We start from the raw sequence: 19871 nt of genomic DNA on the forward strand, positions 1-19871 counted from the left end.
GGATCAGTGCGTGCATAGACAGCACACACCTTACAAGTTTGACTCGCAATAACATTGCTGCACACTAGGAGGGGAGGAGAGTCAGCTCCCTAGAATAAGGAACAAACTCTGCCTTTGCACAAAAGCGGCGCATTTCCTCGCTTGTGAAAACCGTCCCTTCATAGAGAGAAAGAAAAGAGACGGAGGGGGGCTGCGGGGTGCCTCTAGGAGAGCAAAAGCAAGTTACCAAGAGCGAGAACTTGTGCTGCAACAATCCTCCACTCTTCCTCTTCTCCTCAGGACTCTGGGAGCAGGGATATTCCTCCCCTTCCCTCCCGCCTTCTAACCCCCCCCGGCCCCCCCGCACAGTTGGCGCTAGCCCAGACTGTGGTCAGCCGCCTTTATTATTACTTCATTGAGACAGAGAAATCCTCTAAGACTTGCATTTTGGGTGGAGGGTGGGGGGTGGAGGAACGAGAAGGAGGAGGGAAAAAAGGCAACATTTGCTGCTCATCATTTTCACTGCACCGCTAAAGTAATTGCGCCCCCCTCTCTCCTCCCCGTCCCTCCTCAGCTTGGATTTTTCGCCTATATCTACAGCTCCAGTAGTATTCGACATACCTTTTTTTTTTTTTTTTGGTAGCTCTGATATTCCACTTCTCTTCCCAAATTTTCACGCGTTGCATGTTTGCAATTCGGTAAATTTCTCCCCCCCCCTTCCCTTTACCCCTAGCCCCCCCAAACTCCTCAATCTCAGCCCAGCCGCTCACATCAAAGCGCCCGTCCTCACTCACAGTGGCCGCCACTCACTAATGGGATTGCAGTGTGCCTGGCTCTGCTGCTGCAGCCGCCGGAGGGAGAGTCGCTGCTGCTGCACCTCTTCGCCGACACTCGCCGGGTGCTGAGCCGCGGGGATGATCAGGATCTTCCCGGATTTCAGCGTGCAGGTGACGGCGGCGGCGGCCGGCGGGGCGGCCGGGGGGGTGCCGGCGGCGCCGGGCATGGGGCGAGCCGGCGCCGCGGCCAACGGCAACCCGCAAAACGTCCAGGGCATCACCTCCTACCAACAACGGTGAGCACCGAGTGGGAGAGGGGTGTGCGGCTCTTCCTGAGGCTCCCTCACTTGCTTTTTCTTTGTGCTTTTGTGTTTCTTTGTTTTCCTTTTTTTTTTTTTTTTTTAATCTCTCCTTTCTGTTTGTTGCGGGGTGGGGGGAGAGCTTGGTTGAAGGGGAGGGTGTATTTTTCTTTTTTTTTTTTTTACTTTAAAAAAATACAGCATCTTTTAAAATGCACTGAGAAGTAAACACAATCTCCTAGTTTTGTCCTGGATGAGCTGTAAAGCAACAATAGGAAAAAAAAAAAAAAAGAAAGAAAAAAAAGTGAGACCCCGGCATCTTAGCTTGGCTGCTGCAAAGTTTGGGATCCCGTCCGCTCATCCTTTCTAAAGAGGAATTTCTCAATGTCAATGCCTTGTGCAAATCCCAGTGTGTGGCAGCCAGGGGGATAATTGATCATGGTATGCTGATTGATAATTTTCTTTCAACCAAGAATGAGTACAATTTTCACTTGGGGTTGCACACTTGCAATTCCACATTGTAGTTTTAACAGTTTTAGCATGTCACCTGTTACTACAGGGAAATATAGCCGAAACTCTAAGTATACTCAGGACTGTTATTTTTTTTTCATCTTAAATGCATTCTAATGCAAATGCAGGAAATTCACAGAGAGCGCCTTTAGGAAGCAAAGCGTAGAAAGTTGGCAGTAAGTCATAATGAAGTTTAAAGACATTCCCCATTTGCCCTAACAATTCATCGATATATGCTGATACTAACATGAAGCTTAATTAATTACCTGACATTTCTTTATGTTTCTAAACCTGAAGTTTGAATCTGTTAGTTAGCTTTAACATAAGCTTATACTCGTAGCCGAATCCTCAAAAAAAAAAAAGTAGACTACAACAGATCTACTGAAATCGGAACAAAACGTTTACATTTCTCTAAAAAGGGCACTGCCTCGAGTATCTTGCTTTCCACTATTGCATTAAATTAAATACCGAGAAAAAATGCTGTATAATCTTAAACGTCCTAACTAAACATCCCTATGATGTAAAAGAGAAAAAAATAGGAAGCTTCAGCATAATATTTCAAACTTAATTAGTTTAGGAGCCAGATTTAGATAACTGACCATTGCCTACTCTTGTCGTTCAGCAACTTTTGTGTTGCTTCCCATAGTTTTGATGCCTGTGATAGAAAACGTTTGATGGTAACTTTTGTAGGCTTTATCAAATGAGAGTTAATAGGGAGCTGATACTCCTGAAATAAGCTCTGATGATACCTAAGGACGTTCTTAGCTAAGACATATTTGAAACTAAGGAGGAGTCTTGTTTTGCTCAAGCAAACACCAAATCTTTCATATACAAAAAAAAAAAAAAAAAAAAAAGAAAAAGAAAAATAATTTTAAAAAATCTCGAACGTGAGAGTTATAAAGAACAGATTAAAGTTTCTTTCTTTTTATGGATTCTGTATGATTTTTGTCACTTATGAAATATTTAAATTACAATGGAAACTGACGGACACTTTAACGAGGAAGTACAGACAGCAATCACAATAGTTTAGTCTGTGAAGTGGGGAAGTCAAGGGTCAGAAATGTCAGATTGGCTTTTAGACAAATGAAAGAGACCTCTGGAGACTTTAAGTTAAACAGAATTAGGTAGACAAGGCAGCATACAATTTTTTTAGTACTTCGCGTTTAATAGTTTGGTTCTATCAGTCTGTAATCAGGAAGAAGTTATAAAAGCAATACTTCTCTGACAAACTACTAACACCTCTAATCCAAACAGTGCTTAATAGATATTCAAGTACTTTTACTACCACGAATCCAGACCACTCTGGATGCCTCGCACACTAACCTACGAGAGGAAACATTTATGCACTTCTTCCAAATTTTCACTTTATATTATGGATGAAACAGCATGGTTTACGTCGGACGGTTTTTCTCCGCGCTTTCTCAGAACGCTTAAAATACGGCAGACACGACACCTCCTTACTCTATTGCCACAGCCAAGGAGACACCTGTTAACTTTTTTTTTTTTTTTTTTTTTTTTTTTTTTTTTTTTTTCCCCCATTTCGGAGGCGAGCAGACAGGACTGCCGGCCGGGAGCGGCATCTGCTACTTTGTGTAGCCAGCCAGCCCCCCCGCAGCCCCGGTGCCCACCTTGCCGCCGCGGCGCCTCCCGCCGCCCGGAGCGCAGAGGAGCGCGGCCCTGCCCGCCCGGAGCGCAGCGGAGCGCGGCCCTGCCCGCCCGGAGCGCAGCGCGGAGCGCGGCCCTGCCCGCCCGGAGCGCAGCGCGGAGCGCGGCCCTGCCCGCCCGGAGCGCAGCGGAGCGCGGCCCGGTCCCGCGGCTCTCGAGGCCCGGCAGCCGCGCACGTGGGCGGCGGTGGCCCCGAACCGCGGCCGCGCCCCCGGCCGTGCCCCGTGCCCGCCGCCCCGCGCCGAGTGACGCCGGCCCGGTTGCCTCCTGCGGAAAGAAATCCCCCGGCCCCCGGTGCGCGCACGGCGCCCCGCAGCCAAATTTCCAGGTGTTCCGCTAACTTCCTCCCCTTGGCTCTGCCCTGCGGCTCACACACGCTCTTGGCCCCCAGCCTTCTCCCCTCCCCCCAAAAAAACTTTTGGAGTAGTAGCGGAAACGTTTCTCGTGAATAAATGCGGCCGACCTTCGGGGCTTGCCCCTTTCCCCAAGGAAGCCCAACTTCCCCAAGGAAGTTGGATTTTCCCAGGGAGCAGGATCAGGCCCGGGCATTTGTACTTCCAGGAGAGCAGCAGACAGCCACAAAGTTACCTTGGAGATAAAAAGCTTTTAGCGAACGAGTAATTTCTTCTATAAGGGCCAGCAGGGCTAGCACCAGGTCCTCCCGGTGTCCTGGAAGGAACGATAAACGTAGCGGTTTCTTTTCCCCGCTCCTTTACTTCATTATTAGTTTCATGATCTCCAATAAAACCGCGTGAAGTGCTACACCCTTTGCCAACAAAGAGGGTTATCACTTTAAGTTCACATTTCCAGCATTACCCCTTTTTGTCTCGCTGGTACCCGATGCCCACTCTCAGGACGTGCGGGCGCGTTCTCGGAGGTGTCCGGGGGATGCGCGGGTTTCCCCCGGCCCGGCCCGTCCGGGCTGGCTCCGGGCACACCCGCGTACGGCCCCGAGGGTCGCAGGGCCCTCGCATCCCCCGGCCCGCTGCTCCCACCCGAGCCCGTCCTCCACCGTGGAAGCCCACGGGTGACACGCTGCCTGTGCCCGGTGTGTTCCCGCCGCGCCTCTGCGCCCGCGGTGTTGAAGAGACAGTCCCTGCCTCCCCCTGCTCCTCTTCGCTGCTGGAGCCCAGACTCCAGAGGAAGAAAAGTGTGCGAAACTGCAACTGAGTGGCGTTGTTGCGCCGGCAGCAGAGGCTGTGTCCCCTGCACGCAGAGCGGGAGCGGAGCTGGGAAAGCAGCTGGAAAATGCCCAGAAATACTTTCACAGCGGTCAAGCCCGGAGATGCCTGACACCCCTCCTTCCCTCCCCCGCCCCCGCCCCGCCAGCCCGATGGCCTGGCACCCCGCGTAGCCCGGCCCGCGGGCGCGGGGGTGTGTGTGCGAGTGTGCGAGAGAGTGCGTGTGCGTGCGTGTGTGTGAGAGAGAGAGAGAGTGTGTGTGTGTGTGTGTGCGTGTGCGTGTGCCGCACCTGCCGGGCGATGCCAGCGGCCGGGCTGCCCGCCGGGGCTGCGCCGCGGCTAGCTCTTCCCGCCGCCGCCGCCGGCCGCCGCCGCTGCCTGCGCTGGGCATGTCTCTGGGGCCGGCGGGGCCCCGGCTCCCTCCGCTCCTCGGCTTATGGACGGCGGCAGCGGCAGCAGCAGCGCTAGCAAGCAAGCGAGCAAGCAACCTGCACCAGGACGGCGCGGAGGAGTGGGAGCCCGCGATGCTTTGGCCTCAGTACTTTTCCTTAGCCTGTCTGGCTAACCGGGGCCATTGCTGCCGCCGCTGCTGCTGCTAGACACACAACACACACCAACATCAGGAGGGGGAAAAGTAAGGGAGAGAGGAGAAAAAAAAAAAAATCCCAGGAAGATGGCGCCCACCAAGCCAAGCTTTCAGCAGGATCCTTCCAGGCGAGAACGGTAACACTTTCTCTTTATTGAACCTGCAGCAGCAGCAGCAGCAGCAGCAGCAGCAGCCGCCGCAGCAGCGCCGGGCCGGGCCAAGCCGCCGGCGCCGGGGGCCGGGGCTGGCTGCCATGCCGGGGTGGGGGGACCTGCCGCCGGCACCCGCTGCTCGCACAGCCGGGCACCCTGAGTTCCTCCTAGTGCGCACCGCCAGCCGCACGCACACACGCACACACACAAGCACACACACACACGCACACACACTCAGAACAAGCCGCGCAGCAGCGGCCCCGCTCCGGTGGCCGCACCGCCGCGGTGCCGGAGCCGGTGCTTGGCGGGGCGCGTTGTGGAGCGGGCGCGCGTGTGTGTGTGTGTGAGTGTGTGTGTGTCTGTGTGTGCGTGTGTGTGTGCGCGGGGCCGGGAGGCCCCCCCGGCGGCCCCCGCCGCTCGGCGGCCCTGGGGCGCCGCGCCAGGCCCGGCGTTCCGGGCGGAGGGGCCGGCCCCGCCGGTGCGGTTCAAGCGCGGCTAGGCCGGAGCGGGGGGGGCGCCGCCAGCTGCGCCCGCGGGGCTGCCCGGGCCGGCCCCCGCCCCGCCGCCGTGCCGGGCGCGGGTGCCCGCGGCCCCCGGGGTGGGCAGAGCGGAGCCGCGCGCGGGCGGGCGGGCAGGGAGGCGGTGCGCGGGGTCCGGGGAGGGAGGCGGGGGGGATCGCGCTGCCCCCCCGCTTGGTTCCCGGCCCGCCGCCTGCCCCATGTACTTTTGTTGGGAGAGAGTGCTTGTGATTAATGTGCTCTGCTGGTGACACGAATTGCCCGTAGCGGATTTGTTCTAGTAAAGTGAATCTTTCTAGAAGTGACTGGTAGGAGACAAGAGTACAAGTTCATGTGATGTTACTTTGTGATTCTTACAAAAGTATTCAAAGCTCCATTGCTACACTGCGACGAGATATATGCCCAGAAGAAGAGCAGCCAGAGGGTTTGGGGTGGGCTCTTTCCCTCCCGCCCCCTTTAGCGTTACAAGTGAACTTGAGTGTGAGGGGTGAGGAAGGTTCCTGGCTAGTTGGAAAAATGAAAATTACCATTTAGATAGCCTTTAAAAGTAGCTGGATCATGTGTTAGTCGGTGTATATTTCACAGCACAAATAAGTCTGAAAAATATTTAAACAAAAGTACTTCAGCCTTTATATCATACTTGCATATTTTAGAATGATCAGCGTTTGTAGTACAGCTTCCAAACCCCACAGATTTTGTCTAAGTAGCTGTACTATTTTTCCTAAGAAAGCAGACTGCGTGGTATAAAAAACCTATATATCTCATATTCACCACTGAAGTGTTAGTGGGCTTGTCTTAGATGCATTAGTGTTAACTGTTGATTTTGACAAGGCTATGTTGATATGTAGCAAAATTAGGAGATACATGTAATGGGAAAACAGTGCACCCTCAGATGTCAATGACTTAACTACAGATTTTCATTTTCAACTATAAAGATTTTTTTTTAATCTTCCTTCCAGTGGCTGCAAAGGTGTTTCTACTGTGTTAATAACACTTAAAGCAGCAGGTTTTTCTCCTGCAGAATTCTTTGTTGGAAAAACAATTCATATGAATAAGTCCTGTTCCCCCACAACAAACAATTCTGCTGTCTTCTTTCTGAGAATGTTACTATATTAGCGCTAAGTGTATTTGCCAGGATAGCTTCAGTAATCTCTCCAGCAGAAGCATATTTGTGTGCCATTTTGGGAATTTCTCTGAGATAGGAATCTTGAAGATAGAATTAATTTCTAGGGGAAACTTCATAGCCTGTGCATGAGTGCTTTCTTTATCACCTGTCTCCATTTGGCATTCGGAGAAGGTAAATCAAAGTGCGCGATTTGTTATTCTGCTCCACTTGAGAGCTGAACTAAATAACACTTGGTCTGAAATTCTGATTGAAGTTGTAGGAGGATATACTGTATTTAATTTAATGCCCTTTAATAGCATCTTCTTGTTCAGCTCTGATGCTGTCATTTTAAAGGTTGGATCGGAGTAGTTTTTCCCTGTAGGGAGTGGGAGGTGTAATCATTTCAGGGAAAAAGGTAGTCTAAATTCCTAGAACACTAATAGCCACAAACTTGGCCTAGTGTCCAAGAAGTTGTTTTTTGCCCTTAGGGTTCACTTTGTTATCACTCTGTACAGTGTTCTGGATAGTTTAGGTTTAAGTATCGCAGCAGAAATTGATGACATTTTTTGTAGCAAAAATAATGTTAGTCTGTTTATTCCTTAAAGTTTTGGAGAAAATGGATCAATGCTTCAATAACAGATACTGATGTACATTTTATTAAAAGTTGTGTAATGTGCTCATGAAGTCTTGCGTGTAACTATTTTAGCTGTCTTTGTACACATTCTTTCATCTGTGGGAACGAAGATGTTTGAAATACAGGAGCATATCATTTACTGAAAGGGTTTTTCAGTCTCTTAGCTACTGCTTCAGTAAACTAGTTCTCAGTAGTAAGAATCCTCTAAATTAACTTTGTGTACATTGTTTTTTCAGTCTTCACTACCACAGGTATTTAGATAGATTGTGTTACATTTTTTCAAGCAAAAAGTTGTGCTTACAAAACAGATGGAAAAAGTAGTAGTCTCTGATGTAAACTGGCACTTGAACAGTTGTGAAACTTTTTTCACCTGTTTAGGATCTTAAAAGGATATATGAAAAGTTACACACTTACATTTGTTTGATTTTCTTTTAAACTGTGAGTGTTAGCAAATTTTACAGTTACAGCAACAGTTTAGTTTTTTCAACACCCAAGAAAATGAAATAGACAGAAGTGCCATGCATATGATATGCCAGCATTGATTTGTATAGCATATCATAATATTAGAGTGTTATTGGTTTAAAGTGAAAGAGAAAAAACCGTTATTTTGGCACTTTTTCTAGAGCATGAGCTTAAACATAGCAGTGATAAATGATGATATGCATTGTCTAACACTTGCTTTTATATAAATAGCTCCAGAAGATTGCTTAAATGATAATCGAAAATATGAAATAGGGTGGCCTTCATATCACAAGGCCAAGGGTCTACAAATGGAAAAACTGAAATAATGAAATATTTCCAAGGCAACAGACTGTCAACAAGAACAGTAATGCATGGGCATATCATAGAGCTACCAGAGAGGATATTAGATCTTATAGCTCTAGAGCCAGGAGTTATAATGACCTTTATTAAATAGAGCCCTCCCACATTACAACAATCTTTCTGATTTCTGATTTATGGATTAGCAGTCATACTACTCTTCATAATTTGAAACATTCTCCCACCATATTTGATTTGCTGCATTTTTCTCCACTGGAATCATACATTATTTAGAGCTTACATGAGAGTATTGATCAACAAAACTTATATCAGGTATTTTCAGTAACTAATGGGATTCTGAATAACAAGGTTTTGTCTGCAGCACTGTTTTTGCATTCTTTACATACATACAGCACAACTGTTTTTTTCTTACAAACTATATCCAGTTAGCTTGTTTTTTAACAATTTGATGGCATTATATTCTAATGCTATACTATAAGTTACAAATAATTAGAGAATTTTGTTAACAGATTAGTACAACACTTAGAGCCATAGGCGTTTTTAAGAGAATATGAGAATCTATTGTCAGTACCTATCTCTTTTTATTAGCATCTCACTTGAATTTCAGAGTCTAATATACTGGCAATTTCAAATCACATTTGTTTGAAACTTGGCACACAAGTTGCCAGCCCAGATGGGAATTTTACTGCAAGAGTGATGTAAAACAGTTGTTGAAAATTGACATTCTAGGTGTTAGTTTCATCATCATACTTCCTAAAAAGTAAAGAGTGTTTAATTTTTTTTTGTTTCATAAAATGATCTTTATAACAATATCCTCTTTACTGGAAAATGTATTCTACGATAAGAATTTTGAATAACTGATACTGATCATGAAAACTAACTGTTACCATTTTATTAACATTTTTGGAATGATTCTTCTCCCACTGAGGTCAGTAGAATTAAGCCATTTAATCAATGTGGCAAAAGTTCATTTGTTAGCAATTAAGTAACTGTTTACTGTTATGAAACCATTTCCTGAAATCTCATCTCATGTGAATAAACCTTACATTCAGCTATTCCATCAGATCAATTTTATATTATTATCAGCCGTAGCTCTTGCAGGTATGAAAGCACCTTGGGTTTTCAGCATAGTCACGTCAGCATAGTCATAGCATATTTTATAATGAATCAAACAAACTTGTTCTGCAGGATGTAACCCTGGAAATCTGTTTACATATCCTTAACATAGGATATTTTTAAGGTACATAGCAAAGACTGCATTTTCACCCCAGTCATTTGTTTCTTGTTTCTTTGGTCTGTTTGCTTATGCCTAATGTTTGGCTTTTTTTTTTTTTTTTTAAGAAGCTGCCAAAGATTTAAGGCCATGAGATGAAATGTTTTGAAAATGCATTTCAAAAGAATTAAATTTTTTCAGATTAGGCAATTTCTTTCTATGTAATATTTATAAGGCTGCTGTATGTTATCTTTAACATACAAAATCCCATTACTGTGAATGAGGTGTGCGACTTTTTGTTTAATAGGACTTTGCATAATAAGGATAATTTGTAATAATATTGTATTTTGCTGCATAAGAAGATGTGCCATAGTAAGAATATAATAGTTGCTGCCACGTCTTATATGACTAGAGCATTGTTCTGTGACTAGCTCAAGCAGTGGTTTTGCAATACACAAAGTCCTAGTCAAATGAATAGGACCGTTGTGCCATTCATTTGAACAGGACTTTGAGTAGTACAAATATTCGTTAATTTTGTATGCCACAGAAGTATATTACACAGGACAAAGAAGGTACAGTAAGGGTAGGATAGTATTTGTGTCTCTAACTTGGCAGAACTGGACCCTGTCTTTGGGAGAATATTAAGTTCAAGTTGTACCTTAATCTTTAGAAAAGTCCCAAATGAAATTATGTACACAATTAAAGTATACTACAGAGAATCACAAGCAAGGATAAAAGTATTTTTAACATATAATTTAATAGATGTGAATTTTTCCTCAGAGAGATAGCAATGACAAATATACTTAGTGAGAGGAGGAGTGAACTTTGCCTCTGTGTGTTATTGTAAAATGCAAAAGTCTCGAGATTGTCAAGTAAAAGCAGAGTGATTCTCAAGGAGATCCTGATCTCAGCCTGCTGCAGCTAGATACTGAGAGTTATGCCAGCCCTTACCCAGCACTACATGCAGGCGAGAGCCAGGCACATTAAAGAACAAGTGATATGTTACAAAGAATTTGAAACAGATTACTGAAAGCAGAGTTGTGAAGATTTTCTTACTAAGGCTATTTTCCCAGACTTTTAATGTTGCACTTTGGACTTTCACTATTCTGTCATGTTCTGTCATTTGTCTGTTCTGGGGAACTTCTCATTGATGCCAGCCAATGTCTGAAGAAGACTTTAATATTAATACTGAGTATTTCTGTAGATATACTTCTTTATTTGGCTTTGCATGCTTCGAAAGGTCTGAAAACACTTTTCTACATGCTTTACTGATGAGATAGTTACACACAAAAAATTCTTGAGAACTAGCAGAAGTGGCAAAAGATGTCAATGTTAGCATTAGGAATAAAATTCCAGCCCCCATTTTGACTGTGTATTCAAAGATTACACTGCCTTCATTAGTGGGATTTACATTTCTTTTACAGGCAAAACCTCCACTGAAATAAAGTGCTTTCAGAGAATGGCTTGATTGCAATTTAAAATTAGCTGTTAGCTTGATATATAATAGAAGTTCAACACTTATGTTAAATAATTTAAGTGGAAAAGTACTGTTCCATTACCTGCAGGCATGTTAGGTTTACATATGTATCTAGTGAACTTAGGGGATATAGTCAGAATAATATGTATGTATGTAATCTACTATAATGTCCCAGGGGCTTGGATTTTCTGAGGAGCCTGTTGGATTTAGGCATTCAACACATACTACATTTTAGTGAAATATAGGTACCTAAATTCTATAAGCTCCCTTTAAAATACTTGCCTGGGAATTTTGTCTCCAACAGAAATTTAGAACAGGCTTCATTAGACATTACATTGTTTTAAGCTGAATTTTATTGTGTAGTGAATAGTCTTTGAACAGTCATTTTGGATGAAACTCTAAAGGGTTATAGTTTTGCTGAAATTTAGGCACAGAACTGTGTATTTATATATCAGAACTCTATAGTTACATATATAGGGGGTGGGGATGGGGGATATTCTTTCCCTCTTGCTTAAATACCATGTTTGAAAGTCATGCGCAAATTCACATTTACAATCAGTTTACTCACAACCTAGGCTTATATGAGTTAGGTGCCAAAGCTGTAGTTCATTTAGCAAGAGTATAATGTACCAAATTCTAGAAAAATATTTGTTAAAAAGCTGTTTTTTCTTGGAGATGATGGGAAGCAGAATTTTTTACTTTGTGGGAAAAAAATGTAAGTGGGCAGTTTTCACAGGTCAAGGTTGAGGTCAGTAGAAAGAACTGAGTGACTGAATCTGTACAGTGCTGGTAGCAGGATTTAAAAAGGGAAAAAGTATTGAAAAAAAAGGAGAATAGCTGCCAGTGGTACTTATCCTTCAACCTTCACAGCTGAAAAAAAAGTAGCTGATTTTATTTGTCTGACTATAGTTAGATGTAGGATTGGCATGTTTGCTTCACCTTTGCATAAATTGCTAACAGTATGGACAGGAGGTTCTCAAAAAGAACTGCATTTTAAAAAACAAACCTGGTTTCTCTTGCTAAGTAACAAACAGAAGATGAAAACATAAAAAGAAAAACAAATACTTTGGGCTAATTTATCTGTTCATTCCTTCTGAGCTGCTGTTCAGTTTTACAACAAAACTTATATTTCTTGGGAAAAATCAAAAGTGCAGTAATTTTTTCCATTGGCTGAATGAGCTAGATAAATGGTACTCAAGTAGTTGTTTGCAGAATCCAAGTAGTTTACTAAAGTATCTTAATTAATTGGATGTTCACTTTAATAGTGAGGTTTCCTGTTTGTAGGCAGGGCTCTGTAACAAGAACATATATTTGATGCATAAATGATACATAGGGTTTCAGAAGGCCTATATTTATTCAAGATCTATTTTTGCTAAACAACTGTTTCAGATTAACAAACAACAGGAAATAAATGGAGGTGACAGAAAATAGACTTCAGATGAGAAGCATGATAGAAAAGATACAGCTGATTCCAGATCTGTCAGACATATATGCTGTTTCTTTTATCAATCACTCTATTTACGCTCAAATTTCCTAGCTAAGAGATGCTGTCTTTCCTTTTAGTCATTTTTTTCTATCATGATTTTCCTCTTCATTCCTTTTTTATAGGAAGAAAAATGCTTCTCTACAGAACTGCACTTTTAAAACTGATATTCCATGCTTTTTAAGAGTAGTATTTCAATATTTTTGGTATCACTTTCAAAAACCAGAACAGGAGACTGCAGGATGTAGCAAACATTGCAAATCTCCTTTACTTTCCCCCCAGATTATTTGACATACTGAATGTCTATCTGTAGGAGCAGCCAGTATTTAGATTATGGATTTAGAATTCCTTTAGGAGTGATTTTTTAAAAAAAATGTTTATTATGGTGCTACTGCAAAAAAAAAAAAAGAGAGATTTAAGTTCTATTCATGACTTGTTTCTTGTGGAAATTATAATTTATTGCAATATTTGTTTGACTGACTGAAAATGGAAAGTTACTTCGCCTGAAAAGCTAAATTAGAGTCCTTCAATATTTATTCTGGTTCTTACTAATTATGAGGAAAATTTTAAAGGATTTTCCACTGACTTATATACGTGTATACTGAAAAGTGCAGGTATATGTTGTATATTAGCTAGATACAGAATATGTATTTCCTTGAAAGGAAATAATTCTAGTTGCTCATCTTCAGCAAGCTATGTCTTACTTTATCTAAAGTTAAATGTGAATATGGAATGGAAATTTTCTTTCCCTCTAATGCTGTGAGCGAAAAGTAGGCTCATCTTTTTTTTTTTTTTTTTCTTTTTTTCCCCTTTTTTTTCCTCCTCATTTTTATTGTTCTGTGTAAATGTAATTTGTTAATCCTGTGAAATTTGTCATAGATAAATTTGCTTGGATTATCTTGTCACCACCGTATCTGCATTCTTTTGTTCATTGCTTATTCATAATTTAGCAGTCTGGCAGTGAGCCTTTTTGGGATGCTCACAAAAGATATATGACCTCTACCAGCTGCTACTATAACCTGCAGAATGCACAGCAAGACATTAGAAACGTGAGGATTCCTCTACTGATTAAAGTGCTCTTCATTTAAACAGTCTGTTCATAAGAATCTCAGGAATCTTTGTGGATAGCAATCCTGATTTTTCTTTTCTCACAAAATTATTTCTAACATTTTCTTCTGAAGGGAAAACTAACATTGAATCTTAAGATGGTGATGCTTAGCTCTCAGATGGACTAATGGAAATTAAATCCCTCATTATATATGCCTGTGTATACATAAGTGTGTGTGTGTATTTACACATTTTCATACCTGTACCAGGCTCTATCTATGCATGTGTACATATATGTGTATTTCCTGAAGTTTTACAGTGGAAGAAATTAGTGCCCATGTGTGCTATTTTAAAACTGACTCATCTATTAGGATATTTTTTTAGCACATATTACTACGCAGTACTAATTTACAGAAGAGTTATCCAATTTAACCCTGCTTTAGCCCTAGTGTCTTACAGACCCTATTGTGTAAATACTCAACATTATACAGTACATGAAAGACATTAAATATAATGTTACTTGAAGTGTAACAACATTTTAGATTTTCATTATTCTCCTGGCTCAGTTTAGCATATAAATTTTACCCTTTTTCACTTAATTTTTCTTCTTATCTGCAGATCAGCTTGTGAGTAATGGCTAGTTTTTACCCCCTTTGTGCTGGCACATGATTATAGTTCAAAATAATTCATTGCTAATCCATGCAGTATTGGTTCATCTCCATCACTTTGTTTTGTGATTAGAGCCTCAGGCCTGTAAGAACATCCTTCTGCACAGTTTTCTATCCTGATTTTCTTTGACTGCATCCCATTTTTTAAGTAGTTCTATCATTACTGCTCACCTACCAATCCTATTTAATTTTTAAAAATGTATCAGTTAAAAGAAATTAATATTTTGTGGGGTTATTTTTCCAGGGTTTATGAAAAATATTTGTTTTCCACTGCAGTAAGTTTCCAACAGTGGTGTGTATAGGTCTTGGTTCATCTCGGCTGATGATGGAAATCTGACTTGAGTTTCTCATTTTTCCTTAGCAGTCTGAATTTCCTCTCTACTTACTTACATTAGGTGCCTCAAGAAGTCCAGAATCTTAAAAGGAAACACTGTTTCTTTCTTGAAACAGACTACAATAGAATAGAAATTACTGTCTTGTCATTTTCAACACAACATTTCAAGCAGAGCTGGTGTAAAATAAAGCTGACATAGGAACTTTTAAAATATATAGGGCATGATCCTCCTCTGATCACTGTGGTTGAAGTTTCTGTTTATTGGGTCAGATATGAACTGATGTGACATTAGGACTGGGCTTATGTGATATAATGATACTGTACTTTGATCAGATTTACATTGAATATTTCCAGATTTTGAAGATAATCCATAATTTTATTTTACATCAAAAGATGCTAATTTCATGAGAAGGTCATCTAAAAGATTTTTCAAGACTTTGTTTCAGCATTGAGTAGTCCTGTGTTCCTTTTAATAATTACTTTCATCTCATTGTAGCCGTGTGTTTGAAAGTGTAGGTCAATAAGGATGATCGCATTCAGAATTTCATGATCTGTGTAGTGGAACAAATTGAAAGCAAAGCCTGTATCAATCACTGTGAAGGGAGGGTTAATTGTTACTGCTTCTCAAGCCTCTGGACAGATAAACCAGTAATGAAATACTTATTGCTCTGATATGTGAATGGTTAAGGATGAAACAATGGAAACAGAAGCAGTCTTCAAAGATAACAAAAACCCAAACCAAACCAAAACAACCCCCCCACCAAAAAAGCAAAAAAAACCCAAACAAAAAAAAAGGCAAAGAAAAAGAATATTTTGGTCTAAAGTAAGATACTATATATGCTGTGTATGAACATCTTGAAAGTAATTTTGTTTTCATCTAATAGAGCCTTCTAGGAATGGTGTAAGACAGTAAAATGTATAAGGTTTCTAAAGCAGAAATAAAACATGAATTTTACAGCTTTTTTTATGCAAACAATTTAAAAGGTTTTACATTAAGCCTGGACCTTAGGTAAAAGTAACATTTCTACATTAAATGCTTTCTTTTCTTTTCTCTGTTTTAATTTGTGGTACCTTAAAGTGTTTATTTCTTTTCTTTCTTTAAAAACACAGCTGTATTTACTAAATCAAGTATGTTTTGTTTTCATGTGATGTTGTTTTAAAGCATTTTGCCTACAGCGAAGCAGGACTCTAAAAGAGTGTTTAAGGATAGAAGCAGAAAAATAAAAATAAGTGCAAAACCAAATTATGATACCACAGTAAATATTTAACTATTTCTAGATTGTGAACTTAACATTTTAAACATCTGTTAGTTACTTATATGTTGAAATATATGCAAAAATATTTAGCCAAATTGAAGTCTTAGGCCCATGACAATCATCTCAACACAGTGGGTAGTTCTGAAAATTAATGAGAATGATAATACTGTAAAGACTGTTCCAGAGTTTGCCCAAATTCATTATCTAAGACTCTTGTTAAGAACATCTCAAAGAATTTTAACCAGGAAAATATATTAATGGTTCAAAAGCATTTTTCAAAATGGTGATTTATAAAAGTATAATGGAATTATATATGCAAGAGCTGTAGTTAGAAACACAAATAACACAGGAGCAGCACATTATGAAGGAACATTTTCCAATAGCTAGAGTACTTGCCTTTGATTTTGTCCGTAGGTGTCAAGGTTTCCTTAACAATTTATATTTTGAGATGAAGGAAATGAAAAAGTGTAGGCAACTTATAAAAAGAAAAATTTTTTTGTCTCATTGTTAGCTACTTAATGAGGCCTAGAGCTGCTTAAAAGCTAAGCAAAGTAATTAATAATTTTAGAACTTGTATAAACATCTTTTAGCACTTCGAAACATCGAAAAGCACTTTCAGGAGGAAGGGTGATGAGACACATCTTTAGATTTCTCTTCAGAATGTTAAGAATTTCCTGTTGCCTGTTTCCTGATGGGATTGATGCAGCTGTGTATCATATGGAATGAAAGAGGAACCAAGTGCCTGACTTTGTTTTATTCAAGTCTTCACTTAAGAAAATGTATGTGTTGATTTTAGCTCTTTTTTCAACACATCACTGATATGAATGCTATACACAAAATTGCCCAAATGGGAACTAATTATAATTAATTTATCTTTTTTCTAAGGGATAGAAAATGTTAATAAATAAAGTATATCAGTTAGAATGGTGGTGGTTTTGGTTTTTTCCCTTTTTCTTTGCTGTGTGCAATGAAAGAGAGAGCTTGGAAGATTACTGTTATTTCCATTTGTATTTTCAGAAGTAGTTGGTGTATAGAAGGATCTGTGAGTATTTGCATGTGCATGCGTCATTGTTGGAAAACAAGTTAGTTTATAGAGTTTCTTACTCATTTTGGCTGTTGTGCAATCACACAGCCCATCTACAAAACATCTTTCATGGGAGGTGTGAATGCAAAATAGAGAGGAATAGGAGGATCAAAAAAAAAATTCAAGTAGTTATTTTGTTCTAGCCTGTTCCACTTCACGGACCAATTCTTTGAAGACAATCCAGGGTGGGAAACTGTACTTGTTAAATTTTTTGTTAATTTCCTTCTCTGGCAAGAGAAAGCTTAGCAGAGGATGGCAGATGTGGTTGACTGATCTGGGAATGGGTCACAAAAGGCGATGCAGATCCATAGCAGTGGGGCCGCCCTTCCGCTTGTGTCCCGGTTCCTGGTGGAGCCTTGTAAAGCTACTCACTTCCAGTTGGAATTCATAATAGCTCAGGTCAATATGATCTTCTTCTCAGAGGCTGTATAAGGCAAATTCAGTTGCTAAATAAAAGCCCTGGGTATTGCAATACTATGAGTAAAGCAGCTTCTCAGCATCCTACTGCAGCCCTGTGCTACTGAAGCAGGAGCAGGCACAGTGCAGAGTGCATGGCAGCAATGGGCAGTAGTGCTAAGGGCATGCTGAAAGGCAGAGCAGAGGCACATGTGAATCACTTCTGAGACTGTCTCTCCAAGTAAGATAGGGACTTCTAAAGATCACTTTAATAATTGTAAATTGCACTTCAAATCTTAAGCTTTGATTCTCTCAGTCTGCCAGCCAGCTGTGAAAACATTTGACCATGTCCCTGTTCTTTTTGCCCTGTGACTTCTTGGCAAATGTCATCTTTCTGCTGCTTTTGGATACTTTGATCACTTCTTCAGCATATCTTTTGGAGGATCTTTCTCATTCATTACCCAGCTTTGTGTGGGAGTTCTGCAACATGCTGTCTCTCAACCGCCCCCTTTTTTCCCCCCTTATTCTGCTGTTCATCTTTGCATAATCTTATGTGGAAAGACAATTTAAGTATCATCTCTTTGCAGATGATTCATAGGCTTATGGTATATCTATCTCAATGAAAATGTAGTCTTGCTTCTCTGTCATCTCCTTATTGCCTATCTTAGATTCCCTTAGTCAAAACAGATCTCCTAGAGTTCTTTACAAGCCCTCCATCTACTTTTCAAGTTAGCATTGCTATATTGCCTGTTAGGAGTGGTCTGTAATTTGGCAGTCTCACTGATACAGACCTCTTCCTTGTAGCACAGTAGTTAAAAAGGCAAATGGATTATTTGGTGTGAGTAGGAAAGAAATAGAAAAACAAACTGAAAGCATTCCATAAATCCAGTGTGTGAAATCTGTCTGTGGTGTGTATTTTTGTTTTAATTATTTCAAAAAGATACTGTAGTTTGAGATAAGGGCATAAAGGCTGATGAGATAGATGGAAGCAGTTTTGCCCGAGGAAGAGTTAAAATAAAATACTTCCTCTTGGAAAAGAGATGACTGAGCAAGGCCTCAAGAAGGTAGTTGGGGAACAAGTATTCATTAACTTTAATATTATGAGAACAAGGAAACATACTGTGAAATTCTCAGGAAGCACTTTTAAAACATTTGACAGAAGCTGTAATTTTTTTTTTCTTTTTGTTTTGTTTTCATGGCTTTTCTGTGTGCCTTCCTTCCATCCTACCATGTAGCATGCAATTGAATTGCTCAGTGGAATTCCTTGCCAAAGGGTGTTTTAGAGGCCAAAATAGGAACAGGCTCAAAAATGCATCAGGCATTACTCTGTTACATCTCTGAGGAGCTGTTAAGTGTGATGGTGATGATGCAACTTCAGGAAGTTTTTACACAGCTGACTGCTGGATGCTGACATGGAATATCATGGGAAGGGATGCTCTCTCTGCTATATTGTTTTTTTTACTGACCTATTGTAACTTTTGTTCTATTCTGAAGTTCTTTGCATTCAGACTGCATCAAAATCTTGCAGGATTTTTCTGCCTAACATTCCCGCTGTATGCTTTCCTGCCTATTCTTCAGTTAAATGCTCATCCTCACTACCATAGAGAAATATTTTTTCTCCAGTCCTAACTATCCAGAATTGTCTTACAGAGATCATTTTCAGAATGACAGACTCACACTGACCATGTCTTTTAAGTCCCCCTAACATCTCTTCTCTGGTATATGAAATATTAGTATTTTGCCCTAAGTTTCAAGTCCTTCTTCACCCAGCTCCATCCTACTATTTCTCTTTATCAAGGTTTTCCTTCAAGCTGTAACACCAGCCCTGTTGCCCATTCACTATTTTACAAACACGCGTTTGTTTTATACCTTGTGCTTGGACTAGAATTCCTTTGTAACATCACCTTTTGGATTCATCTTTCTTCCCAAATTGTTCCTTACTTGAAATGCCTACAAAAGCATCAAGCTACTTCTAACTAGATATCATTTCTTGTGATGCTAGCTGCTGTCATCTTACTGCTTCTAAATATTTTTCTATCTCTTATTTGAAACTTGTTCTCTAGGATTTTGGAGGCTCAGGCAGGGGTTTTGTCCTGTGGTACTTGGTTATTTAGTGGATGTGTTAGTACTATTGTTACTGCTGCTAAAATGAGTGTTTTATCAGTGTGCTTGGTTGATCTGGAATGAGGAGTTCCTGTAAGAGAAGTGATGTCTTTTAAATGTGCTAAGGTGTGAAAGGCTTTTATGAAATTCAGAGGAGATGGAACAAATTAATGACAGAATAATCCACTGAATGTTACTAAATACATATTTATTCGAGGAAATGCCTGCACTGAAAATTATTAGATGGAGACTTTGAGTGTGTATTATAGATGCTGTCACTTTTCTTAAGTTGTTCCTTGCAGCTGTTTTTGAGGATTGTTGGAGATGGGATGCAGGAAACACTGGTCTGACCCAGTACTCCTGTTCTTGCATTGTTGTGTAGAATGTTTCTGGAAGCTGTAGCAAGTTTCCTTGGAGATTCTCTCACTTAGAAAATTGTTGAAGAAAATGGTCTCAGTTAAATAGTTTTGGCTACCATAATTTTCAGGGCATTTCATGAATGGATATGAGATGTGCCACAGCTTAATTACCCTTCCTACCTAAAGTGTTTTTATCTCATGTTGATATGATTAAGGAAGACCTTATTTGGACTGTATGGACAAGGCATCGTACCATACAATGCCTA

General features: G+C 41.0%; 1 protein-coding gene across 3 annotated transcripts in view; it reads left to right on the top strand.

The window, feature by feature from the left end:
* Positions 1–449: 449 nt before the first annotated feature.
* Positions 450–19871, top strand: part of NPAS3 (neuronal PAS domain protein 3) — a 595746-nt gene continuing 576324 nt past the window's right edge. For 2 of the 3 annotated variants that reach the window (XM_066551546.1, XM_066551547.1), the window contains exons 1-2: positions 450–514; positions 623–1051. In XM_066551546.1, the coding sequence (XP_066407643.1) occupies positions 894–1051 (158 nt within the window). In that variant the 5' untranslated portion in view covers positions 450–514; positions 623–893. Of the gene's footprint in view, positions 515–622; positions 1052–4698; positions 5134–19871 lie in introns of those variants that run through there. The other variant, XM_066551548.1, reaches the window with a different exon arrangement.

Source organism: Molothrus aeneus, chromosome 6 (genome assembly GCF_037042795.1).
Source record: "Molothrus aeneus isolate 106 chromosome 6, BPBGC_Maene_1.0, whole genome shotgun sequence".
Lineage (NCBI taxonomy): Eukaryota > Metazoa > Chordata > Aves > Passeriformes > Icteridae > Molothrus > Molothrus aeneus.